At 42.4% G+C, this 26,928-nt stretch overlaps 2 protein-coding genes across 2 annotated transcripts in view; both read right to left on the bottom strand.

Annotated features, from left to right (window-relative positions):
- The window catches only part of BIRC6 (baculoviral IAP repeat containing 6), a 178,741-nt gene extending 168,015 nt beyond the window's left edge, over nucleotides 1-10,726 (bottom strand). Inside the window, exon 1 of the mRNA XM_040553622.1 lies at nucleotides 10,438-10,726. Coding sequence (XP_040409556.1) covers nucleotides 10,438-10,726 — 289 coding nt within the window. The remainder of the gene's footprint in view (nucleotides 1-10,437) is intronic.
- Nucleotides 10,727-13,218: 2,492 nt separating this feature from the next.
- Nucleotides 13,219-26,646, bottom strand: YIPF4 (Yip1 domain family member 4). Its single transcript, XM_040552463.1, has 6 exons — nucleotides 26,391-26,646; nucleotides 23,483-23,636; nucleotides 20,666-20,837; nucleotides 18,372-18,449; nucleotides 16,570-16,683; nucleotides 13,219-14,255 (listed from the first exon to the last, which is right to left on the bottom strand). Exons 1-6 carry the CDS (start codon nucleotides 26,470-26,472, stop codon nucleotides 14,118-14,120), a joined length of 738 nt encoding a protein of 245 aa, XP_040408397.1. The 5' UTR covers nucleotides 26,473-26,646; the 3' UTR covers nucleotides 13,219-14,117.
- Nucleotides 26,647-26,928: the final 282 nt, after the last annotated feature.

The following is a 26,928-nucleotide window of genomic DNA, read 5'->3' as shown; positions in this document are numbered from 1 at the left end:
GTAAACAAGTCTTACTTTTCACAAAAACTTGTTTTATCTGTAGAGAACTCTTTTGAACTAATACTATATAAAATCACAATTATGGATTAGGTGCAAAGAGTAACATTTCACACAAAAGAGGACAAAAGACAAACCGCTGAAATCGTCTGGTTTAAAAATGACAAATTTGTCTCTGAAGTGCTCTCCATCAGTGGCTCAGAAGGAAACAAAGACCTAGCACTTATGAACATTTGGGAACTCAGTAACGAGAAGATGGATGTGGCAGGACTAACCAGGCCCTAACTGCTCATCACCACTGAATTTAGCAACTACAGATCCTCTTATATTCCTCCTGCACCTTCAGTGCAAACTTCAGCAGAGCTCCGTACCTTCCAGGTCCAGCACCAGCCCCTGATTTGCTCCAAACGTCACCTCAGCAAAGCACTCTGGTGCCACCTTGGAGACACTCCGTGGGCCCCTTCTTTCCCCAAACAAAAACATTCTTTAACTTGGGGAAAGGGTGGAAAGGAATCTACTGGACAGAAACAAGTTGAAGTTACCATTTTAGACGAATGAAGTGGACATGCTTAAACCTCCTTCTTTCCTACATGAGCAACATTTTCACTTTTAAATTCCACTACTTACTTACACCTCTATCCGCCACATCACTGGGAATAGCAGTCCAAAATGAATGAACAAACCAAAAACACATTTAGAGCTGAAACAGGAAAAAAACACTAAAATTGATCTCTAGCAGCAGGAATGCTAAAGGAGGCAGAAACACCCAGCTCAGCATTGCCAAGCGCCTGCACTTTATTTGCAACTCCAGCATTTGCCAAAATTGGATTTCGTTAATCAAGAACAAGACACGTGACTTACAGTTTATCTTTTCCTTTAGCTACAAGTAGGACAGAATTGTTTCAGTATCGGTTTCGTTGTATGAGAGCTGGTTTTAATACTTCTTGTTAAAGGGGTGTAGCAAGATGTGTGACCTAGGCCAAAACATGGGAGGCTGTCACAGGAATATTAACTAGACGTGTCTGATCAAGCAATTCATGACAGAAGTTAACACTTAAAAGGTTCCAGACCACAAAAAAACCCCCACTGAGACAAGGCAGTTCACACCTCTCAACCTCTAGGCTTGCAGGCATGGTCCTCTTCTGCTCTGACCAAGTCACTGCTGAGCTCTGTGCCCACGCTCTTCATGTTGTTTCACACCTCAGTCTAATGCTACTGCTGTCCTATTTACTACACAGAATGCAAGTGCTCACCGAATTTCGTGCCATTATACCTCAGAAATAATTATGAAAGATTTCACAAGGCAGTCTAGAATCCTTCCTGCTAACTCAGGTAAGCTGTGAAAAGTTACGTCCCTGCAATTCTCCTGGAAACATGCCACTGGGGACAGTGTCCTTTTCGCAATTTTTCTCCAAATAAAAACCATGATCAGTAAAGATATATTTGGGAAATTTCAGACAGGTTACACAGCATCCACATGGACTCAGAGACAGGCAAAGAACGCTTTGCAGTTCAGCACCAGAAAGTCCCCGTTCTTCTAGAGCAGTTCCCATCACAGCATTTCATAACAAAACCGTTGCCAGATGAAATTTTTACCACCAGTTCCTCTTTTTGTCACTAAAATGGCCAGAGGAGCTGAGTTCACCCGTTACGTACCCTGCAGTCTCCTAACAGGAGAAAACAGCTCCGGTTAAGGCACTTTTAAAGCTCCAGGTCTGTTTGGCAGGAACAGGTCTAGCTGCTTTTTTCCCCTTTCTTTGTCCAAGTCCCAAAATTGTAAGGAGCTTCCGAAACACCAAGCTGGCGGACTGCTAGGCCTGAAGCTGGGAGTTAATGATTCAACATCAAGCTGGCAGACAGCTGCGGGTGGCGTTCAGCAAAGGTTGATAGGGCTTGCTATCTCCATCGGTGACCTGGACGATGGAACAGAAGGCACCTTCAGCTCAACTGTGATGACCCCAAATGGGAGGAGAGAGGGAACCGAGGGCAACTGAGGCATTAGAAGGCAGGGCTGCCATTTAAACGGACCTCAAAGAGCCAAAGAAATGGCTTGACGGCGATCTCGTGAACTTCAACAAGGACAAGTGCAAGGTCTTACAGGTCTAAACTCACCACACAAGGGATCACGGGGGCAAACGTTAGTAGCTCTGCTCAACAGTTTTGAAAGCACATGCTGAATACCACGTCCAGCTTTGGCCTCCCAGCTGAGACAGCACACCCAAGAGCCCAGTGCAGGGGCTCTTGAAGGCAGCTGGGGAGCTGGAGCACAGCACACGCGAAGGAAGGCTAAGGGAACCGCACTTGCTTAGCCTGTAGAAGAGGTTTAGAGAAAATCTAACAGCAGTCTTCCATTGCTGGAGGAGCAGTTCAACAGTAAGGCTGGAGTACTGAATACCGAATGGAGTAGCTTTGTCTTTATGACACTGCTTTTGGGGAAAGATAACTCTGTACACAGGAGTAACCAAACTGAATCGGAGGAAGGATGCACATTTTATCCAAGACAGTGCTCTAAATGAAATGTTTAGTAAATAATTTAAGAACAGGTATACATACAACATGTTCTTTGTCCAATACTGCTGTGATTGCACCTAAATAGCTAGCATCCACAATCATCTGTAGCCAAGAGTTGCATGTTGTACTGTTTCTAATGATTGGTTTAAATTGGGCACCTAATCATTTCTTTCGGTGCCCCCCAGATCATACTGGAAGAGACAGTTCAATCCAAACTTACGTTTTCCACAAATCCAGAACTTTGAAAACCTCTCTCACACTCCTACCTTCCCACCTCCAACTCCCGTCACCTTTTTGGGGTTGAATATTCATTGTCTTGCATTCATAACCCACTGCATGCCTTACATTTGTAGTTCTGTTATACTCCTTTTGAGTGAAAATATCAAAATTGCACACGTGACAGCACTGAAATGCACTTATATTCTCAGACTGGTTTTTGTTGACTTCTCCAGTAATTGCTTATATGATCGCTGCTGAGCATTTAGCTGGTATTTCATATTTCTAGCACAAGTGCAAGATCTCATTCTGTCATTATGAGTCAGTTCAGAGTCCAGTACACCAGGCTCCGGCTCCACTGAATTCTTATGAGGACTTCAAATTAATTAAATGCATTCTCACAGGAGTTCTTCTTCTCCTGATAATTGCTTCCATATAAGAAAGCTGAAGTAGAACAGGCTAGATCCATTAGTGTTTAAGCTATATTTACAAGTGAAAGTATTCTTTAGGATGAATTTTCAAATGCCACATAAGAACTGGCAAAAATGAAGGAACTTGTACATTTAAGACAGCTATTTGCAGCATAAGGATATTTGAACATGGTGACTAAACAAGCGGAACTTCAGTGTCACTATAAGGGGCGTTCCCAAAGGTTAACTTAAGCCTTGGAAGACTGGTCTTGCCATGCTGCTTCAATGGGAAGCAAGTTCCCCCAAAAGTTCAGAGTAGGGCCTTCTCCTGTGTTATTACCTGGAGAGGAAACCTAGGATTGTTTGTTAATTCTGGCTTACAAAAGCTATAGAAAACTGAGCAGAAAAAATCCACTGTTAAAAGGAAGCCTATCTAGCAGTATCGTGTGCCATCATTTACAACGCAACAGGGATCTGGGACTCAGTAGAAGAGAGGTCAATTGAATCTGCCACAACATCTCTCCACAACACCCGAAGTTCCTTCTGGCTCTCCAATAAAACCTTCCCTATCTTCCCAGCATTGCTTCGCTGCCATCTGCCCAGCTTCCTAATTCCCTAACCTTTTCCAACTCTTTCCCGCTGTTACCCAGCCACTTCATCGCATTTCTCTGTCTCATCCCACACCCTCCCAGCCTGACCTTTCTTTAAGTAGTTTTTCCTGCCAGTTTCTGTAGCCTGTTGCCCGGTGAACAGTTTATCAAACTCTTCTTCTACAGCTGCCAAATGCTCAGCTGGGACCTTGGTTGCTTCACTCAGGTCAGGGAAGTGCAGCGGACCGAACAGCTCTCCCTCCACCAACTGCAGAGCAGACCGAAGCACTGCCTGGCCAGCAGCATGCTGCGCAAGCCTTCACTAACCTGCACTGGAGGTGGGATACACGTTTCCAGAAATGATACTAACATTCAAGACTGCTTAACTGATAAGCATATTCCCTCCTCCTCCAAGTAACACACAAAAAATATCAGTAAAACACTCACTGAAAAGCCTTAGCAGATACCCCAAGACATTTTTAAGCATAATGATCTTTATAATTATGTGACAGGTAAGTTGGTATTTCCATAATTTTACACTTTTAATCTAGGCAGTAAAACAAAAGCTGGCCTTTTTCCCCCTTCTCGTGCATCATCCTTATCAGCGGAGTGCTCTTTCCCCTAACATACATGCAAATCTTCAAACAATGTTTTGCTTCTACCAGACTTCCCGTCTGCTTTTTGACTAGCGGTGTGCACCGGGGCCTTACCAAATCCTGACAGCCTTCCCAGACAAGGCAGCAAAGGCATCAGGCCAATACCAAACCCAACACGTGACTCCACCGAACCCAAAAGAAGCTGCAAGTGTTGGTATCCACAAGCACACCACAAATGGAAGAGCAGAGGGCAATGGCTGCTCTTTTTGCAAGTGTCCACTTGGTGCTAGGCGCTCGCCTGGTGAGGGCAAGCAGTCGCTGCAATTAAGGGAGCATTAACTATTTAAAGCGCAGCTTTCTAACGGCAGAAAGCAATACTGGGGCATCACTTAAGCCCCATCAGGAAAGCGAGCTGATCCACATGTAAATTTTTTATTTAAAACTACAGAACTGGTGAGCAGCTACAGATCCCAGGGGAATAGACGACACGCAACGAGCTATCTCCTAACACGCCCGGGCAGAGCATGATACGCTCAAAGGTTGTCCCAGAGTCCGCATGGTTGTAAACCTGATCTCCGTTTCCAAGACATCCTAAAGAAGCATTTCTGAAGGACGTCATACTGTTCAGAGAGAATTAAAGAATCCCTGTAACAGTGAGGGTAGACAGCTTTGCTTCCTGATTTGAAAGTAACTTGGAAAGAAAACCTGAACTAACAGGTCAACGCCATACACAAAAACCAGACACAATCATTGTTAGAAGATCAGCAGAAACAAAGACTGCATCTACAGTCTAGGACACGTTTTTCTTATACTCTGTGTTATAAAATCCTTGATGTTTCATATCACTACAGTTACGGACACCAATGCAACAGGAACCATAAAAATATTGTTATAAGCTGTATTAGCAAGGACTCAGAAAAGTGCTCTTCTGAGCCAGGCAGCTGCTAGGCAGGACCAGTTATAGCGCAGGAGAGTCTATCAGATCGAGACCACTGAGTACCCCAGCATTCAGAAGAGCAAAAAGATAAGCTTTCTAAGATGAGCAATCCAAAGCAAAAACCTTCTTCACGCTGCCATTACTTAAGGTCCAACAGAGATTTATCTGCTTGCTTTCGTAACGTTCTGGACTTGAACTGATCAGTTCTCTCTGCCAGGACCTATTTCTGCCAGGTTTCTTCTACGTTTTGCATAATCTGGTGTATGACATGACTGGGAGCTGAGCTGCAGGGTTTGTCACATAAGCATATTAAAAGCTGTCCTGACCAACGATGGACCACAATCGGTTCTGAGGTTGAAAACCAGCATTTTCCCCGGGACTTCCCACACCAATCAGAAATACCTCAACTACCTGAGAGGGAACACAGCAGGAAGGCAAAGTTCAAATCCCAGGCACAGAGCATAGTCTCTCTCCTTCAGGTCAGCTAGAAGTATTTCAAGACACATCTTCCTGCCTGTAGAAGATCTTTTTCAAATCCATTTGCACAGGTCTAGGAAAATTTTGATTTTCTGACTTTAAAGCATTCTGAAACCTTTACTCATACAGCACTACTGTTGTGATGACAGCCCTGAATCCATCAGCCAGAAATGAATAACCTGTCAAGTTTTGCTCTCTTGTCTGGCAACATCGCATACGCCTGCATCACTGTTTGTTGTTACTTCTGGATCCCTGCAATAAACATAGTAATGTAAAAACTCCTTTAAGGACACGCAAAGAGATCTCTATTTTTATTTTATTTTAGCTTCTGCAGAAGACAGTCCAGATGTGGTCCCCCAGAGCTGGAAGTACCAGTTGACAGCATCTTGACGATCTGGCAAGAAGCGTGTCAAGTGTGACGCCCCCTGATTAAGCTAGCAAACAAACAGAGCACGTGGTGGTCTACAGTCATTACTGGTATTAAACACAACTCAAATCTAACAGTTCTCCTGTTCTGCTTTTTCTAGTGCTTAAGACTCTTCATGAATAACCTTAGGATCACATACATCAATGGAATGATCTCTAAGAGAAACATTCTTCCCAGGTGAGCATTGTCAGCCACGTCCAAGCGCACTCAAAAGCAAGGTGGGCCGCAGCAGATCACTAGGTAAGTTGAGCAGTGCTACTGCGGTGAGCTTGGAACAGCTGAACTGCTGCTGCCTGCAACTCCTTCAAGCCTAGAACGGGATGGCAGAGTATCCCAACAGGTTCTTCCAAGAGATTATACCAAGCGCACACTCCTTCTGTGATTTCCAAGCTGTACTGGGTCTGTACTGCAAAAGAGAATCTTTTCTTCTTGTTTTGCCTCCTCTACCACATGGAAACGAAACAAAAAGAAACAGAACAGGATATTCCCAGAGGGATTTCCAAGGCTCCATAATTCAGAGTAATGCAGCTGAGGACAAGCAGCACTCCCCAGCTTGCTGCCGCAGACGACCCTTCTGGACTGGGATCTATTTCCTTCTCAACTCTTCTGTAGGACGACCAGTGGCTAAGGGGCTTCTGGTGATAACGCAGCCTCTTCTTCCCCTGCTGGAACTGTTATATACACGCACTGAACAGATTCTGTCCTGTATTAAGCACTTGGATTCAGAAGTCTGTATTTTGACTACTTTTAGGGACTCTGGAGTAATTTGGAAGACTTTAGCTATGAAACACTATGCATTTTAGCAAACAAGGCTCTGAAGCCATTACTATGACAAATTCATCTCAAAAAACCTACAGAAACCTTCAAGATGGTGACTGCCCATCAGCCAGTACATTCCAGTTCCTTATTGAGTTCCTGGTCAAGCTTCCCTGGGAATTACAGCACTCTCCCAGTTCAAGCAGTTTTCTTCCTTGATTTGTAAATAAAAGGATCTGATCTATCAAACATCTCTATGGACACTCCGAGAGTCACCTGAGAAGTTTGCTTTGCTTTTGTCGTTCTTTTTGGCTGTTTTGGTTTGTTCTTTGAGGCAGAGGAGAAGGCTCTTCCTTAGAGCACTGTATCTAGAGACTGACATTTGGACCATTCACGCTCTTCGGATACCAGTGTTCAACTCGAAACTGGAAGCGCACAAATACTTGAAGCCCTAAGAGGGAATAAAGAGCCTGACAGACACGCATGACAGCTTCCTGCTAGTTCTGACTGACCACTACCAGCAAACACACAGAAACGCGTAATATCCAGTAATCACAGGAATTGTCCTTGCATTTCCCAGCGGGTCTCTCTGAACAGCATCGTGTGCCAGCCATCATGTAACAGCTTTGGCAGAACAGAAAGAACAACCTCACAGCCAGGTAAGACAAAGATTAATGTTACAGGGTCACCCGATTTTCCCCTTAGCAATGGTGCTCTTATTCACTCTCGTACTCCAAGCTGCTCCAAGCGATGACCTGGTGCTCTTGAATACACCTGCAACATCCACACGGGGAACGGACTGAAACAGCGAAAGATGATCACATGTTCAGTAGGAAGATCTGATGAAGATTCAGAGTCGTATCCCATAAAAGTAAGGGAGAGGAGTAAAAAGCATAAATATTCCTCACTCTATTCCTACAGCTTGGGCACAGAAGAACAATCTCTGGCTCATCGGATATATCAGACCAATGATGTTAACTCCAGAAACTGACGCACAAAGGCCAGAGGCTACAGCTGGATCTTTGGAAGCATGGGGAAGACATGATCTATAACTGAACTGCCTGCTGGCTCTCAGTCTTTTGCCTTGTTCTTTAACGCACCGAAGAGAGCAATCAGCATTTAGATCCTAATGAAGGCAGGCTCCGCTGCTCTACCAGACTGAGTACTCCGCAGGTCCAATCTTTTCACTCAGAAGGAGCTCAAAGCTTACTATATTAATATAGGTGCAGTTAACTGCAACTGCAGATGAAAGCAACACCAGGGTTTGGTGGTATTTTATTTTATTTCATTCTTTCCTTCTCCATAATAGGGGATCCTTTTCCTTCCTCCACTTTCTAGATGGAGAAGCTGCTACTGTTATGTATATATATATATTTTAATTTTTTTCTTAGGTAATGACCAACAGCATTTCCGTCCACCATAAAACTTTTGGCAGGGCAAAAGCCCTGCAGGCCCAGTTACCAAGGAGGGCAGCAGTCTCCCAGGAGCAGCAGCTTTAATTCCTAGGGACTCTATTTTTAGTTGCAGCACCAGAAGTCCCTGTAGCAACAATATCCTTTGACCTGTCATTTATGTCAGTGGAGGGAACGGGGACAGAGCCGGTCTACGGGTCTGAGTGTTCAACTACTGCTACCCTACATTAAAAGAGTTTGTGCTGTACAGAGCACGCAGACATCTGAGAACAGTTGAATTCCCCTTTCCTCCTCTTCCCAGAGGAGGGCTGAAGAGGGAGAGAACAGGAACGAACGCAGTCAATAACAGCCTCAGGGACCGACTGCTGAGATGCACCTGACTTCTGACAGTCACGCCAGTCTGAACCTGTACGGATGTTCGCTTCAAGTTTCTTCAAGCTAAACCAAGGTTATCATTTTTTTCCATTAACATAATCATCATTCACACTGGAGCAGAAAAAATTTGGGTAGATTGCAAGCAATTCTGTTGTTTGGTGTGAGGAGGAGTAGGATCCTCCTCTTGCAGTCGCTCTGACTGTCACAGGGAAGACTGACAGTAAGGGAGGTATACATGGGGAATGTGCGTAACAGAAGCAGAGCAGGAAGTTATTTTTAAATAGTTACTATTCAGAGAAGAATTACCATTAGCGTTTTGAATATTAAATCAAATCCCTTGCAAGACTTTTATCGTAGAAAAATGAAAAAATAAAAGCTCTGACTGATGTTCACTCCTTCTTCTGTCCCTGAGAATTAAACACTTCCTACACAGACAACCAATTACAAATTAAGCCCCCGATTTACGCCCTCTTCCTCCAGAGCTCAGAAGCAATTCTCAAATTCTGACAATAGTTTGAAAAAAAAGAAAGAAATTAAGTTATTAATAATAATAAAAGCGCTTTAGGAGAGAGCAAGATAGAAAAAAACAGATAGAATTTTAAAAGCCAAGTGATTTGAATTCCAAAAAAAGCGGGAAACACCACACAAGAGTCTGATTTTCAATACAACCAAGCTACAAAAGCAGTTGACAGCCGCTTAATAATTCCACAAAACTTATTTTTTCTCCAACCTTCTAAAAATACATCTACTCTAAATTGTGAAAAGAAATCACGGATTTTTTGTTCTGTTTTTTTCAGGTTGGCATAATAGTTGCTGGTTCTTAAAGTAAAAGGCCACGCAGTACCTGGACTCTGTCATCTCTGCACCATTCCTGACATTTCTGTGCCACGTGCAGGTGACAACCATCAATCCTTCACTAACATCACTCAGCGAAGCCAGATCCTCTTAGTTACACTCAACTATACAACTCGAAGGAGAAACTAAATGTGTAAACACACAAGCAGTAAGCAGCAAATCTTTCTGTTCCAAGGACTGGTCTCACAACATACCGGAAGAAAAACCCACAATATTTTGACAAGTACCACAGCTTAAGAACCTTTAATGAACTGGGGGAAAAAAGCTCTGTCAATCACACATGGATCTTTTTTTTACGGACCTCGATTGTAAATAGCGTACCAACATCAGTGGGCGACCAAGAACACCGCTTCACAGTTACTGAGTTGCTACGGTCTAGCTTCCACAGAGCCTGTCCACAACCCTGCCTGCTTCCCGTAACGCCCGAGGGAGTACTACTAGCACCACAGACAATCGAGACATGCGGCAGCCCGAGGAGTGACGCAAAGGTAGATTTAAAACGTACAGTCACATCGCTTTCGGACGGATTCTGCTCTTAAAAAATTCTGCGCCGCGAGAGATCAGGGGATCAGGGATAGGCTGAGATGGAAGGCACCTCTGGAGCTCATCCGGCCCAACCCCCTGCCGAGCGGGATCACCTGTAGCACCCTGCACAGGACGATGGCACCGGGCAGGTTTGGTGTACCTCCAGCCGAGACCCCGCGGCTGTGGAAGCTGCGTTACCGCACCAGCCCCCCGCTGGACAAACCCACACCCGGCAGCACCGCGGGCCTTCACGCTGCCGAGGCGAACACCCGAGGAACGGCCGCGCCGGCGCCCCACGCCTCGCCTCGCCTCGCCTCGCCCCGCACACGGCCCGGCCCCCGCGCCCCGCTCACCGTTGAGCGCCGACGCCTGCAGCGTGGCCCCGGAGGTGCCGTCGATGACTTTGATGGCGCCGCGCGCCGTGACGGCCAGGATGGCGTTGAGGGCCGGGTGGTAGCACAGGCTGCGCAGCCCCTCGGCGTCGCAGCGCAGGCAGCCGTCCCGCAGCAGCAGCCACTCGCACGGGCCCGGCCCGGACGACGACGACGACGCCGGGGCCGGGGCCGGCCCGGAGCCGGAGCCGGGGCCGGGGCCGGGCCCGGCGGGGGGAGCCGGTGCCGAGGAGCAGGAGGCCGCCGCCATGCCGCGGGCCGCCGCCGCCGCCCTGAGGAGAGGAGGCCCGGGGGCGCCGCTCGCTGCCAGGCCCGGCCGCCGCCGCCGCCGCCAGTCACCAGCCGGGGCCGGGGAGACGGGGAGAGAGAGAGCGCCAGCGTGCGCGGGAAGTGACGCAACCGCGCCGGATGCGGAACCGACCGCCGGGCTCCGAGCGGAGGGGGGGGAAGGAGGGGGAGAGCGGCCGCTAGCTGCGGGCAGGGGGAGGAGGGAACGGGGCTGCCGCGCATGCGCAGGGGGAAGGGAAGGGGAGGGCTCAGGCAGCAAGCTGCAGGGCTGACCCCAAGCACCAGGGAGTTCCAGCGGTAACGGGGTCCCCTACAAATCGGGGGTTTTAGTAGAAGGACCCCGATTAGCAGAGGTTTCAATAGGATGGAAACACATTAAGAAAGTGTCTGTTCAAAGAAAGGAGTAAGAAAACACCACAAAAACGCACAGCTACCTGTGCTGGTTAAGCTCCTCTAAAACTGTTCTGAGAGCAAAGTAGCTTTGAAGCTCGCCTCACTGCTTCAAGTGAAACCTTGAAGACCACTCACACTAAGACAAACTTAAAAGCACACCTCCTCCAGCTGCATGTTGTCTCTAAGCCCAAACAGCTGCTTTCATGTAATTTCCAGGTAGGTGTAAGTTTTTGGATAACACAAGCTGTGGGATACAGAGTAAAGGGAGAAAGGTTTGTGCGTTTTTCTTTCTGCTATATGCAAAAGCTTGTCCAAAGCTTCTTTGGTGTCCAAATCTCTCCTACAGATAGGATTCTCTACCTTGAAATAAGGTGATTCCATCTTGGAAAGGGAATGTTCTGCTAGAGGGACATAAAGTTTCCATGCATAACAAACCATATCTTTATTATCCCAAGAATTTATTTATAGTCCCAAACCTTGAGATCGATGACAGGTATAGGAATGGAGATGTCTTAATTCAGTGAACATACATTCTGTAAACAAGTTGAATTCAATTTTTTTTTTTTATAAAAAGCATCTTATATTTACACATACCTTATCTAAAAATAACTTTATTGAATGCAAAGTTAATACAAACTATGAGAACCATTTGAGAGCTGTTTGTACATACTTCTTTGCACAGCGTATGCAAAAGGTGACCCTAGAGATACTGAGATTAAAAGGTGCAAATCTGCAATTGTGTACAAAATACGTACTATGTTAAGTGCATATCGACATTGCATATTACACATGCCACATCTGTCAGAAGGAACAGTTAAGTTGCAGCTATAAATTTCACAGAACATTAGCAGAGAGAAAATGAAAGTATTTCAAGATTAAGTAGAGCATTCTTGCATCCTTTGAATCACTTGAGATGCACACATCCATTATGAACATCAAATGAACAGCTATGCAAAGAGGAGCTCATCTTAAAGCTTCCTGGCAGCCTAATAACCCAAATGCACCCTTGTCAGTGATGTCAAGCATGAATTATGCCTGTGTAGCTGGAGTCTTCTAGTTTGACATTCCTGTTAAAAAAAAAAGCACAGCCATGACAGAGATGACCAGATTCTTACACAAGACTCCACAGTGAATGTGCATTCCTGGGTAAACTTTTTTTTTTAAAGCGTGATATGAATACCCTCAGAACACTTCTAGACAAGCACTAGGCTGCCAGCTTAGCTTAATTGGTTTAGTATGACTGTATGGCAATTCCACCAAAACTTCCACAGAAGTCAAAAAATCAGGTGAAGAGTTGGTCACTCAACCAGTTTTCTCCATTAACATGTTATATGCTAGATTGTTATTTTACAGTTTGTGTCCAGGATCAAGTTTAAGTAGTTCTGTTTAAAACCAATGCAAGCGCCAGCCAGGAAAGCAGCTGGGGTAAGGTAAAGGCTTGTGGTAGCGCTGGAATTTCAGTATGCATTTTGCAATTGGTGAGTGGCAAAAGTTAGCAAAACTTGCCATTGTAGTATCTAAAAAGCTGAGAAACTACAGTTATGATAAGGAAATACATCCATCAGGGATCAAAGACAGCCCTTACTATTACCTTGTCATGGTTGATTTTTATTTCCAGCATTGAGAGGGGAAAAAAAGACACAGGGAATGCTTTCCACCTACCCCTGCTCAAGACACAAGATTACAAAAAAAGATACTTATGATCTATTTGGTAATACTAAATACTGAAGATTGCAAATGACTAAGTACCATGCAAAGTGAATTTCAGTGGAGTTTCCTTGCGAAGAAACATTACCATAAGGACCATTACATAAGCAATCAACACAGTACACAGGAAATATTTAACATGTCATCATATTACACAATCCTTGGATAGTCAAAATTAGCAAGACTTTTAATTGTTACTGAGGCTGTAGTTCTAACTTACTTATGGGGGAAGAATCTGACCTTACAGCTCTTATTTCTTTTTGCAAGGGGTTAACAGCTGTTGGGAAAAAAAGGATGCAGGTTATATACCATGCTACCCAAAACAAAATAGAGCAAGATGTTGTAAAACAGTTAGGGAAGCATTCTTTTTATTTTGTCATCATAAAATAACATTGTTTAGAGGTCAAACAGATGTGAGAGATCGTCTTTTTTTTCTTCTGACATTAAGCCAGCCACAACTGAGAAAGGTGTTCACCTGTCTTTCTGTAATTTTAAACTTAAGTAAATTAAATCCTCTAAATAAGCAATTTAATTACGTCACGCAGTAAATGTCTTGCTCCTTTGGTCAGAGCTAGTGAATGAAGACTTCAAATACTTGTCATTTTTAAACTTTAAAAACCCAATATACATCCTTAACCAAGGAGTACTTATGCTACACACAAGCCATAGATACAAAATACACAGTATATACATGTTTTGAAACAAATTGGAATTTATAAAAACTCAACAGCCAAATCAAAGTAATTGAGGCACTAAATTAAAAGTAGTATCTTCATGTCTTGATTATACAGGCTATTCTGTGAACAATCAGGACTGTTCCATAAATATATATATTATCTACAGAATTTGCTGTGCCAAAAAAGCCAGCTGTGTTTAAGCTCAAAAGAAAAATTGCACTTGGAGATTGTTACAGTTAACTTCTCTTTTTTCTCCTCAAATATAGTAATCTGGTCCTAGTGCTTTTGGCACAGGTACGGAGTTGTATTTTTGCTACACTTTCTTATAAAACACAAGATTCTTTTATTTTGTTCATTAAAATCTGAAGAGTCTTAAACAAACCTAGAACTTTAATACAAATCTATATAGCTACAATTACTTCATTAAATAATATACACAAATACGCTCTTCAATCTTAAAACATCTTGACAACTGGATACAAAACAGTCACTTGTATTATTCTCCAGCCTCCTTAATCTTACGCATTCAGTCTGCAAGTGACTAAAACATGGGTTTTGGCCACATCTTTCACTAGATCACACCCCAGTGTACAAGGACAGGAAATAAATGTATAATAAAAAGATTGGATAAATTAGAAGGGGTTTCTTGGTCTTGAATTCTTCTCCAACTAGTAAGGATGCAGCACTGTATGCAGCCCAGAAGACTCCAAACAACTGAAAAAGAAAATGAACAGTCTTAGCTGACTCCGTAATACAATCACTCTAAATACCACGATAAAGAAAAAAAGCAGGTCTTTTCAATATGATTAGAATGAAACATACAAGTTTAGGTGGGGAAAAAAAAAAAGGCTTCACACAATCCTTCTGCCCCCACACAGAGGAGAATATACTATGTATATCCATTCAAGTCTAAGGAAGTATTTGAGAGAGGCATGTTATTTTACTTTGACTTTTTTTTTTTTACTGAGGCAAGCAGCTAATGATTTTTGGTAAGCTTTTTGTAATGGAAGATGTCATAATGCAAGCTGTAAGCTTCTCCAACTCAAACCCCACTATTTTTATTTTATTTTTTTTTTAAGAAAAGAGACAAGCAGTCTATTTGACTTTCTCCTGTGATATATACCAGAGGGTTAAATTACCTTTTTTTTTTTTTTTACCTCTGGTTTTACTTTAATTATAGTGCTCCCACCTCAAGGTAACTGAAACTCACCTTTCCATTCATTTCAGATGCAACGAGAAGTCAGATACAAGGAGAAGTCTCCCAAAATATAATCCGTAGCAAAAACTTTATTGCTTCTTCAGTTAATAACTAACTAGTTTAAAGGACTAGTAGAAAGTATCATTACATGTAAATACTATGTTACATGAAGTTAGTACACATACTTTTTTAAAAAAAGTCTTTAGCTCAGGGAACTTGACTCAAGCCTCAAGCTAATGAGGTTACAGCAAAAAGTAATTAGACATCTATTATCCTCAGGCAGCAACTTGAATATTAATGGAAAAGGAAAAAATACTTAAAACTGAATGAGAACAAAGCCGTGAATCTCCTGCATACAGCAAGACCAAAGTTCTGTTCAGGAGAAGGCAGACAATAGGATCTCAGCAAAAAAAAAAAAAATTCTTCCATGCTTCTGTCAGAGTAGCTCAAGTTGGTTGAGGGATTATGCGACTGGTTCAACTGTCATTGCTGAAGACAACAAAAAAACCTGCACGCTCGTGATTTTGCTGCCTAAACTGGGACAGTGGAGATGGATCACGACTAAATTCTCTAAGATACTTTAGGAAAATTGCAGCAATGAAACCAATCAAGGTGCATTACTCGGCTAGTTTACTTTGCTGACTGCAACTGGAAAAAAAGTGACTGGAACTGAAATCTCACTTGCAGTTCCCCGACTTTAAGACTGGGGAGTATTTCCCCAAGCACAGAGCTCCTAAGCCACAGGAAGCAGTACGTGTCACAGCACAGGCAGTTTTGACTATATGCAGCTTGTCCTGCCTTTTCCCACTAATGATCCAAAGGTAAGAACCTTTCACAGATTTGCCCTGAAGTTAATGCATGACTGCTAATAGTAATCAGGTAACAGAGGTTTCATGTAACTTAAAAATAAATACAAGTTAATATTAATTAACTGCCAGGTTAATAATTTGCTTTCTGAATGTATCACTTAATAGTAATTGCAAGTTAACAAATCACAAACATAGCTATTATTCTTGTTTATCATAGAGTTTAGCTGTATTTCAATTATATTGTAAACCAGCAAGCCAACAGGACAGAAATTAATCAAATCAGCATAACAAGAACTCAGAAAGCATACAGCTTAGCCAGTAAGTGTTCTCAGTCAACCTTCCAGAAGTTTAGCAATAACTTCACAGGCTACCTAAAAGGGTTGTATGAAGTGTTCAAGAACATTATGCACTTCTAGGATCTATCAGGGAACGTTGCTAGTTTCACTGAAGGTGTCCGACAGCAGGTGGTATCTGGCAACCTACTGCTTTGTGCCCCGTGTCCCACATCTATAGAGTCAGGGGAAATTTTCATCTTCTCTGCAAAGGATATTGAGAGATTTGCACTGCTACCATTATGGGAAGGTCTCAGAACAATGGCTAGCATCATACTCATGCTGCAATAACTAAAAATAAACCAGATAATGAGGGAAAGGATTGAACAGCTTACTTTCAGATTCTTCATTTTGATGTTTAATTACACATCTGCATCTAAAGCGATAGCCCTAGTTACTTTTTAATGCAACTAATATAACTCAGCAGAATACTTAAATAGAAGCTAACGTGATAGCAAGTATTTCTGTATCCCCCTGGGGACTGTATATTCTCCAAGTACTCGAAAGAAACATTGAAAACAGAATTTGCTTAGTAGTCATATCCACCGTGTTAACCAAAAGAATCAGAGTTCAAGTTGTACTTATATTTTGACACGTTGCATTGTCCTGCAGGGATTAATACTTTAAGTGTTAGGAAAGTGACTTAGAGTAACTGTAAACAAATTCTCAGTAGATGTTACCAAACTTACTTTTATTAGGGTAGAAACCACTTCAAATGATCCAACCACCAAAAGTACGGGTGCTATGACAATGAGGGGAAGTAGAGAATATCCTATCACACCAAGAACTTGGCCGTAAGCAACCTGAAATTTTCAAGCACATAAAAACAGACTTTGTAGTACAAAATCTTTGTCACCAAGCAATTTCATCATGTTATAAAAGTATGAATAACTATAATAATGTGTTGTGTATTCATGAAATTTCTGGTAAAAAAATTTGCTAGCATGAAAATTCTTTTTCTATACGATTCCCTATAATTCTGTAGTTAATCATTCAATTCCTTAGAAAAATGTCTTTATTTAAAAAAACACAAACTAATGACATTTTTAACACTTGCATAGGAAAGAAACATTTACACAAAAAAACATGAGGGATGGGTAGAGTTACATATTGTCATGTCCCACCTTAAGTGGTTCACAACTGCCACTCCATGGAGCATGCAAATGAAACCTAGGAGCACAGAACTAGAACAGACCTCTCAGTCAATCGTAGACCTGGCTGCCACAGGCAGCAAAGAAATGATTTCCTGCATTAAGATATTAATATATCAATTTCAAAAGTACTTAAATGCTTTCAGCATTAGCAGAAGACCTAGAACCTGGTCTCCCTAAGGTACAGAAATCTTTTGATTTCCAGCTTAAATTTATTGTGACTGATTATCTTAAACAGACTAGTTCAAAGTACTTCCAAAAGCGCTTTTAGTTTCGTTATTAAATGGATATTAAAGTGTCTGATTTTCCCCTAGTACAGTTGGAAATATCCCTTGGCCCAGCTGGGCTTCTTCAGTTTAACTTTGCTTGAAAGACAGTTACTTGTTTTGCCTATCTCTTGCAACAGCTGATCCTTCACAGTGAACTCTGCAGCTCTGTAGCGATCCCTCTCCCCTTTCTCACCAGTTCATACATTCTGATCATTTCACATTTTGAGCCACAAAATGTACTGACTTAAGGGTATCTGAATTATGCTGGCAAAGGTACCTTGCAATCACATTTATAGAAGTACTCCTCTTATAAGAGGATTCAATCAGTTTTAAGCTGCAGAGCCATTTTAAGAAGTTTCTATCCTCCTGACTCTTCCGCTGTGGCAGTTTGCGGGCCTAGCCTTAAGTCATTTTCTGTTGTTCACACCTGAATCACTCAGTGACTCAGTTTATAAACACCGCTCACTCACACAGCCATGCCAGCCCTGCTGATGCAAGCAGCTGGAGGCAGGGATGTAGGCCAGAACCTCAATTGGCTTCACAGCTGAAAAACACGCACTGACTTTCATCCTCTAATGGGTCTGAACTGCATAAGGCCAAGGATGAAAACAAACACTGGTGGGCGCTCTGTACAAGGCTGCTATACAACTGCTGTCAGCCCAATTAAAAAAGTGAAATAAAGGGCAATGCAACGGAGGAGAAAGGGCCCCATTTAGCTCAGCGACCAAAAAATTGAAAGCATTTGTCCTCAAGAGAGGAGTTTAGCTCTGGATCACAGGCACCTGTACCAATCTCCAGGATTTGCAGCATGAATTTCTAGATTTTTTTTTTTTAACCACATCCAGCACCCGATGCACTGCACAGGAATAGCTGACCACCTCTGCATTTTAGATTCTACTTCTGGAGGCCAGGAACCTGAAACATACACATTAAGGTTCTCAACTGCATCCATTCTTAGTTGGCTAAAATGTCCAAAGCCAAGCACCAAGAAAACAAAAGAACTACTGAAAAATGTAGTCAAGAGACTTTAATTACCTCCCTCTACCCTCCTTTTCACATACAGGTACTTACATCTCCTCCAAGAACCCTGGCCAGTAAAAAAATTGTCAAGGATCCAAATATCCAAATAGTTATAATCCAAGAAACAACCTTAAAAGAGAAAGAACAATTCATTTCTAATATTTTTCACTGTGAGAAAGGATAACTCATTTATATTAATCATTTTCACTGTGCTCAAGAATTTCATCATACAAAAATGAATTCTGAATTGCAGCAAGATTAGTTTTACTCAGTGTTACAGCAAAGCTTGAGAATAAAATTCAGAACTTACATTTACAAAATCACAGTAATGGCAAATTCATGCAGATGTAAAGCTCAAACAGTATTTTCTACGTATTATAACATTGCATCAGAGTAGGAAGAAATTAGTTAAATGTAAAGCTAAGATCACCCTAGATAAAAATCTTCATATCCTCATATTCCAAAAAGTTGGCTGTTTTTAAAAGTCATAGCCAACCAATGCAAGGGGTAGGGATTCTCCTTCTTTCATCCACAAAACACAATTTTATTCCTTACTCAATTTGAGAACACTCAGAAGAAATAAGCCTTTAATTCTTGGTAGAACTTTACGATGAGATAGAAAAGAAACAGACTCAAAGTCCTGGGAAGTAGTCTGTAATTATTTTTCATGCTTCTTTCATTGCTCTGTTCTTTAACAGAGTAAGCTGGAGAATGGTTTTAAGATTCTTTAACAGAACCTTCAAAGTAACGTAGCTGTTCTTGCAGGTGAGCTACTGGGAGGATTAGAAGTGAAGCTCTCTCTTTTGAAATACGTTTTTAGAGGGAAACACCAATCTCAGTCCACTCTTTCTATTTCCAACTGTTGCACTTAAAAATAAATTCACCCCCTATTCAATTCTTCTGTCAATCTGGAACTTTGAAATAAGTGGAAAAAATTGAATTGAGTACTAACCTTATTTAGAACAGATAAAAATCATAGCACTTCAAAAAAAATAGGTAAATAACATTATGCTATTTGTGAAAATAGCACATGGCCTCCTTTTACATCCTGCTTTCCTCCACTGTCTAAAGAAGAGAACCAGATTAAAGTCTTAGAGCAGGGTCACTCATCCCTCCAACTTACAGGCCACCATTCAGCTCGTCTGGCCTCGCTGCTGTCATTCATCCCGTTGCTGGCTGCCAGCTTTCCCTCCTACCACAAGTACAGCACTCTAACATCTTCATGGTAAAAATCACTGTTCCTAACAAACATTAGGCCAATTGTTCACGTACAGAAGATACACAAACTACAGTAGAGAATTGATATGTCACGGGATCGAGGAATGGTCCTTGCTTTGTCTGAGAGACAGCTACATGGCCCACCCAGAAGACCTCAATACTACAGGGTTTAGTCTACTCATTTCACATCTCACAGAAACAAGATACTGATGGCAAACTCTTAGTCAGCATTTGGTACACCAAATGGAAGCCAGAGGCCACAAAGGGAATGATTTTGTCTCACCTTTCACAGAAGTTCTAGCATAACCACACACTGTTACTTTACATATATGGCTTACTGCTATTCTACATTCTCTTTAGAACAACTAAGTACACAAATAGTCAAAGATTACCAAAGATGCAATTAACTACTGGAAAAGCCCACCTAGGCTCTCACTCAAATTGAGACTACAAACGATAACACCTCTATTTCCAAGTTGAATGTAAAGAAAAAAGTTAACTGTGTCTACGGAAGGCAATTAAATCTGCACAGTGCCTTTGAAAAGCTATTCGCTATAGAGTTCAAATGGAATTATGGACAAATTCTATTGACCAGGGGAAAGTTACTGTAATTGCGCATGGAGGACAGAAGAGCAATGTGCACTAATGAAGATCAAATATGCTAGAGAACAGCTGTAATTAGCACAAGTTAAACGGTTGTAATACAGTACAAGTTAAACAAGTAGCCTTATTTGTCAGGAAGTTAAAATTCATGGCATCCACATGGATGTTCTGGGGTAACATTTTCAGTAATAAAAAGCAAGTTAACGAAAGGTCAGAATTAGAATGGAGATATTCACTAACATGACTATAAACTTACCAGCATCAATCTGTTTCCTCTATAAACCTCATCTTTACTTCATTTTCTTATATAAAAACCTGACATTTTAACCATGATTAACTTATCTGTGGGTTATTTAATACATTTCTTGCTGCTATCTTTCTACATCTTAAGAAACAGTATTTAGAATGCCCCACAGCAGTATGTGAAAAAAACACTTTCTACCTTCTTAAGAATGCGAACTGCTTAGCGATTGTGTCCCCACATTTCATTTCGATTTCTTTTTACACAGGAGGCTTATACCTACCTTAAATTGTCCATATAAGGAAATCATTGAGAAGAAGAGGACAACTGCCAGAGGACCCCAGAAATCTGGATTGTCTCTCACTACCTGCCTATTAAACCCAAGAGATGGCATAGGCATCAACACGCATCGAATTTTGTAGTAAATATCCTTCAGGTCAATGTCAAGTTCCTCCCTGAAATTGGAAAGCAAGGGAGCATTACTATACATCACAGGAATGAAATAGGGCATAAAAAGTAAGGTCAAGGGCAAACAGGTTTGTAAAGCATACCTGTCACCATAAGGCTTTCTGTAGCCGTGACTAGCAAAGGAACAGTTCATCCAGAATGAAGTAGTGCCCTACCTTCATCACACATTCAATAGCCAGTATGACACAGTATGACACATTTCGTTATACAAAAATCAATTACATGACTGAGAATTGCAAACATCCACAACACATCTGAGCAGTCCACATTAGGACAGCAGATCTACTTTCTGGCATACCACACACGTGACATTCATACCATCGTAAACCGAAGTCAAAGACATGCGCACACACAGAAGTGGGACATCTGTGTGCTCCTGTGTTAAACAGTTTGCCAGGAGCACACTTATTATGGAAATGTCTTGTTTCCAATTCTACAAGAAATAAAACATTTCCAGTCACCACTCCTAAACCATTCCAAGTACATCAGTTTTTTGTTGTTGTTGTTTTAAGTGGGATTTCACGTGCTTCAGCAACAATAGTTTTCAACAGACCAGTTTATGCCAATTGGTTAATCCCTGGCTTGTTCCCAGTATGAGTAAAAATAAATGAAAGCCAATTAAACTAGCAATAAATTCTAGCAAGAGATCTTGTTCCTCTCTAATTGCCTTTTCCAGTCCTTGGCTACAAACCATCTCTAAGCAGCTACAAATCAACCAGAAGAGTCTTCTGTAAGGGAGGCTCTTAGCTGGTACGTTGTCATAATTCTAACACAAGTGGAAGGAAGCAGACTTCCCAAGCAATGGGCAATTCCCTTACCATTGCTTAAGTTTATCTGCGGAACCTTGGGACAGAACTGTACCTTGGTGTTTCCCCTGCACAGTTATGAATGAAGCTCTGAAGAGTTGCAAGAGACTTCAGGCAGTTATCACTCTGCTCTACATTTAGTAACAACCCTAAAGGGGTAGGGAGAAATGTATATCATATTCTAAATCTGTTTATGAACATTTTGTACTGGGCTTTAATTTACATCTTTTTCCTTAGAAGAGCTGAAGCGAGAAATAAAAGCAAAAAGACAAGATTCACTGCAGTTTCTCTTTCCAAAGTGAAACACTGCTGGTTGATTCTCTCCAGGTAGTTTCAGGATTGCCATTACCAGCCTATGTCAGGGTTGTTGTTACTAACCTGTAACTAAATACTAAAAATTGTTCTTTAGCCCATTCCTTCGATTCAGGGTTGCATTAAAAGCATCTATTTTTCCTGCATTTACCTAAACAGTATATAGCATTTTTATATTCCACTCTGAAGGTTGTGTAACAGAAATACTTTCTTTCTGGAATTAATTTCTTGTCATTGCCTAAGGCTTCTCATAGTTCCTTGTGTAATAAACTGCCTCCCCCCTGAAGCTGTCAGTCACCTCACCAAAGATGAGATGGTAGCTGTAACAGGAGACAAGTGCGAAGAGCAAGGCTGCCCAAATGAGAAAGAAAAGCCCTCGCTATTATTGAACAAAATGCTCGTGTGGTACCACCACATCAGCGAACTTGTCTCAGCTGTCTGCTGTTCTTTAAATCCATAAAAGCATTCCAACTAGGCGGCTTCATTACAGCCCATATTCTAGGAATAATTAGAACAGCATAAAAACTGCTGCATAAATCAGATGAAGGTTCTCTGTTAGCAAGATTATATTCCTTCTGTTTGCTACAAAATTATCAATGCCCTGGTATGTTCTTCTCACTTCCAACAACAGGCAGCTAGAACACCTAGCTGCTTTTGAATCGCAAACTTGTTTTTTGTGGTATACAACATGACACAGAGAGCATTCACATGTTGTCACGTCAGTACAGCAGTCTATTTCATAATTAAGTTACAGGTTTACAGAATAGACTCAGTCACGCAGGTGCTACTCCTGCACATTTTAAGTTCAAGTACTTTTCAAGTAACAATTTCATCAAGCTCTCCAGGCGTCTGTTCTCTCCTAGCACCCTCATTTGAACTCTTCAGAGTACTTTCCTTCCCCTCCGTTTTTAAAAGCATCTTTTTCTTTTACACAGGAAAACATCGAGACATCAAGAATGAAACGGCTTAGGTGCAGAACACAGACTAAGAACCAGGCTGCCTGCCTCACCGAGCCATAACCTTAAGATACAAGCTGTCTTCAGACAGTCATGTTTCTGTGGACAGAACAAGGGATGCAGACGTATGCAGTTTTAGGGACATTTCTGTCTTTCAACAATAATTCCTTTTAACACAGCTTTATATTATAAGATAGCATGAAAAAATATAAAGTTTATGCTGCTTTACTTCTTGCAGAATACTCTTTTATTTTTAAACCATGACAAGATCAACAGATAAGAGCACAAAAGCCATGAAAGTTCTGTACTTACACTGATTAATAAAATTTGGACTTCACTTCTCCCTTCCTCCCCCACAGTCAGTAACAAGCCTTTCTTTACAGTTGAAAAAACACCATAATGAAAAACATTTTCATTCCTGAACCAACGAGACTCATTGCTGAAGTAATTCGTCAAACGGAATTCCAGAAGGCTGTGGGACTATTTGAGAACCTATGAACTGTTTCTTTTACCTACACAGCTAAGAAAGATAAAAATCTAGAAATAATTATTACATACAGAAGCGGCTTGTTATCTTCTGGGTCATCATCTTCCACTTCCAGAAGCCAGCCATACCCTCTCTGTCTCAGGAATGTAGTTGCAGTAGATTCTTTGATGAATTCTCCTCCAAGATTTAGCTTAACATCTGGAGTTGCTATGGACCCACTAAGATCTTCAAGAAAAAGGGAGAGAAAGATTCTTAGCAAGATAAAGATATTTATATCTGATTTCAAAAGCACTGGAAGGTAAACAGATGTATAAAGCGAGATGTGTTGGTCATCACCATGAAATATTTAAAGTTATTCATTAACGTAACTTGAAAGGGTAATTCTGGTTTTGTGAGGGGTAACAATGCTGGTTTAGATGACAAAATCCTAGCGTGGAGCACTTGTTTTGGTGACACAGTGTAACGGTATGACAACACCTTTCAATCTGTGCTTTATCATTAAGCATTTAGAGGCATAAAAGGAGTTAACTATGAAAGTCTCATCGTGCTGAGAGCTGTGGATTTACCATTTTTTCCTGACCACACTGTCTCAGAGCCCATTCCTGCACACTGGCATTGTTTCACCCAAACTCTCTCCTTACATCCAACTTCTCACAGAAAGAGACTATTTCCAGGTGTTTTGATTTGTAGCCTGCTTTTAACAAAGGTTAAGAAATGGTAGAAAAAAGAATACTATCAGATCCCCATGGTCCGTTCAGTAAGGAGAGATACAAGAACGCTCTTTAATACACTATGATCTTGCTCTATCACAGCACTACCCCCCCCCCCCCCCCCCAATTTATACATGTTCTGTCTGTGTCAAAGTTTTATTTGCATTGTATTTGGTTATCTACAGACGAAGAATACAAAACAGTTAATGAAAACATATACTGAAGAAATATACTACTGAGGAAATAAATAGGAGGGAATGAAAAGAGTTCAAGTATTCCATTAAGAATTCATAAACTTCCTCTTTTTTTGGCTTAAAAACGCAACACACAACAAACAAGCAAGCCAATTATTTGTACAAACCTTGTTACAAATATACTGAGAGGCAAAGACTCCCTTCTCACCCAAGATTTTTTGCCTCACTGAAGAAAATCTTGTTTTGCCTTATTGTTGTGTGTTTTTATACACACTCACACAAAATCCTATGCACAAATTTCCCCAAACACCTACCTACAGCAGTTACTTCTGAAATATTCCTGCAACATGCTCAGAGAACTCAGGCCACATTTGTGGATTATGTTTGAGACATCATCTACCTGAACGCAGCATAATTTTATAAAATCTACATTCTAACAGTGACAGGATGTCCTACAGTGTTGAGCCAGCATGTCTGAAGCATTTACTCCACACTTAGCACCACAATTAAATTGACAGAACTCTGTCCCAAATCAGCTTGCTAGGCCACGCCAGCTTAAATTTAAGCTTCCCCATTAGTGCTTCTCAGCCATTTCATAATCGTGACAGTTAATGGTCTGTTGCTTTGATTCCAAGAACACCATCTGCACAGGATCCTCATGAAGATCACAGTAATTTAAAGAAGGAATTTCTCTTCACTCCTTACACATCGGCACATACACATTAATCCCACCAGATGCAAACAAAGCCTTCTGCTGTTGCCTGGGGGAAGAAATGTATTCTTAATGCCTGCATGTTGAGGTAGGGAAAGCCTCACAAGTTTTCTATTATCAGTGGAATCCTTCTGTCATTCTAAAAAATACCTGTCTGTGCTACAGGGCAACTCTGCTTCACAAGGAGGTGTTCTCGTGATTCTTTGTGCGCAGCTGTGGCTGCCAAAACACGCAGCCAGAACAGCCCAATCAGCCTTCTCTTTCTGTCTTCTCAGTGATGACTGACAACCCATCCCAACACTGGAAAACTTCTACACAAGTCTTCTTTACCAAGGCTCCTGTTAGCACTCAGTGATTAGTGAATACCTACAGCCACCTTTTAGATCGTGAAACCTATTAATTTGATCTTAAATCTATGTTGCAAGATGACATCTCAGGTGGGACAAAGCAGTGCAAGAGGTTAAAACAAACAAAAACCAGCCTGTTCTTTAACCCACACATGTCCACTTAATCTCTGCCATTCTTTCCCACAAACAGCTACCTTTTATGGAAATAATACAAAAAAGCTTATACGTTTTATTCTTTGTATAGATCAAGACTCGGGAAATAACGAGAAACTAAAACGCAATGTACAGTATTTTTATTTTGAAATATCAAGCTGTTTAGTTTTCCTTACGTCTGTTCGTTAGGATAGGCCTATGTGGCACTTTGCAGAGAGGACTACATCAAGCAGGCATGAGATTACACCCCACTCGTGCTCACAAAAAGCACAGAGCTGAATTCAATGCAACACGTCCTACTGGGCAGGTGGTTTTAACACACTGGGTCTGACAGACTACTAACATGGGGCTCAGCAAATGCTTCCGGGGGAAAACCAAGGAGTCTCCCAGAATCCAGATCCTGGATCCCTTTTCAGGTCAAGGCAAAAAAGGGAAAAAAAGAAATCAAAGAAAAGCAACGTGGGTTGTACCTACTGATCAGTACGCCTTGTCAGAGCAATTGCTAAGTTCACCAAAGCTCAGAGTTCAGCATTCTGCAGTACTTTTTCTCTTCAATTCTTCTCTAGTGTAGGGCACCAGAGCCAGGATTTGCACAACTCCTAACCTTGCCTACAATTGTAACTAAACACACAAAGTCGACAGCTTGTTGTTTAAGCGGCCAGAGCCCAAAGGGTCACCCTGTGCCAAAAGAAGGCGGCACAGCACTGCCTGTTGCGTGCTTGTTTTTGCGGTGGTAAGACAGAAAGTTGCCACAGCATGCCAGTACGGCGCTGCTCGGAGGGAAACGGCAGGCCGCGGGGCACACTTCACCCCCTGAAATACACGGAAGGGAAGGGAAGGGAAGGGAAGGGCCCCGCGCTCACCTTCGGCATCGGCAGAGGAGACGAACGTGAAGTCCCCGTTGCTGGGCGCGTAGAGCGGCGGCTGTGGCCCCGGGGGCTGCATCTCCCCGCCCTCCGCGGGGACTGCGGGCCGGTGCCGGTGCGGGCGGCGGGGCCTGGCCTGGGGCCTGCCCGGGGGCTGCCGCGGCTCTGAGCGGCGCCCGACGGCCACGGCGCAGCCGCCTCACGGGGCGACACGCAGCGGCCCCGCGCCGCGATTGGCCGCCAGCGGGGCCTCTCCGCCCGACCCCGCTATAAAGCTTCCGCCGATTGGGCGAACCGGAGGGCGGGCGGGGCAGGAGGCCCCTCTCACCGCGCCGCCCCCCAGGGTTGCGTCAGCAGGCGGCCAGCGGGCAACCGGCGGCGGGCGGGGCCCGGACCGTCCCGTAGGGGGCGGGGGGAGCTCTGCGGCCCCTCCGCTACTGAAGTACGGCTTTATTTGGGAGTTCAAGTGTCGAAAAATGTCCTGGCAAATCATAAACATTTCAAGAGTAACGCTGGAGGTTTCCTCCAGAAGTAG

This window comes from Cygnus olor, chromosome 3 (genome assembly GCF_009769625.2).
Source record: "Cygnus olor isolate bCygOlo1 chromosome 3, bCygOlo1.pri.v2, whole genome shotgun sequence".
Lineage (NCBI taxonomy): Eukaryota > Metazoa > Chordata > Aves > Anseriformes > Anatidae > Cygnus > Cygnus olor.
Note: the sequence above shows the minus strand (reverse complement) of the source record. Positions and strands in the feature narration are given on the sequence as shown.

Coding starts and splice junctions, on each gene's coding strand:
- YIPF4 (XM_040552463.1), bottom strand. CDS start 26,472: ATGCAGCCCCCGGGGCCACAGCCGCCGCTCTACGCGCCCAGCAACGGG. Junction 20,838..23,482: donor GAAGATAACAAGCCGCTTCT/GTATGTAATAAT, acceptor TTCCAATTTCAG/GGAGGAACTTGACATTGACC. Junction 18,450..20,665: donor CCTTATATGGACAATTTAAG/GTAGGTATAAGC, acceptor TTCTCTTTTAAG/GTTGTTTCTTGGATTATAAC.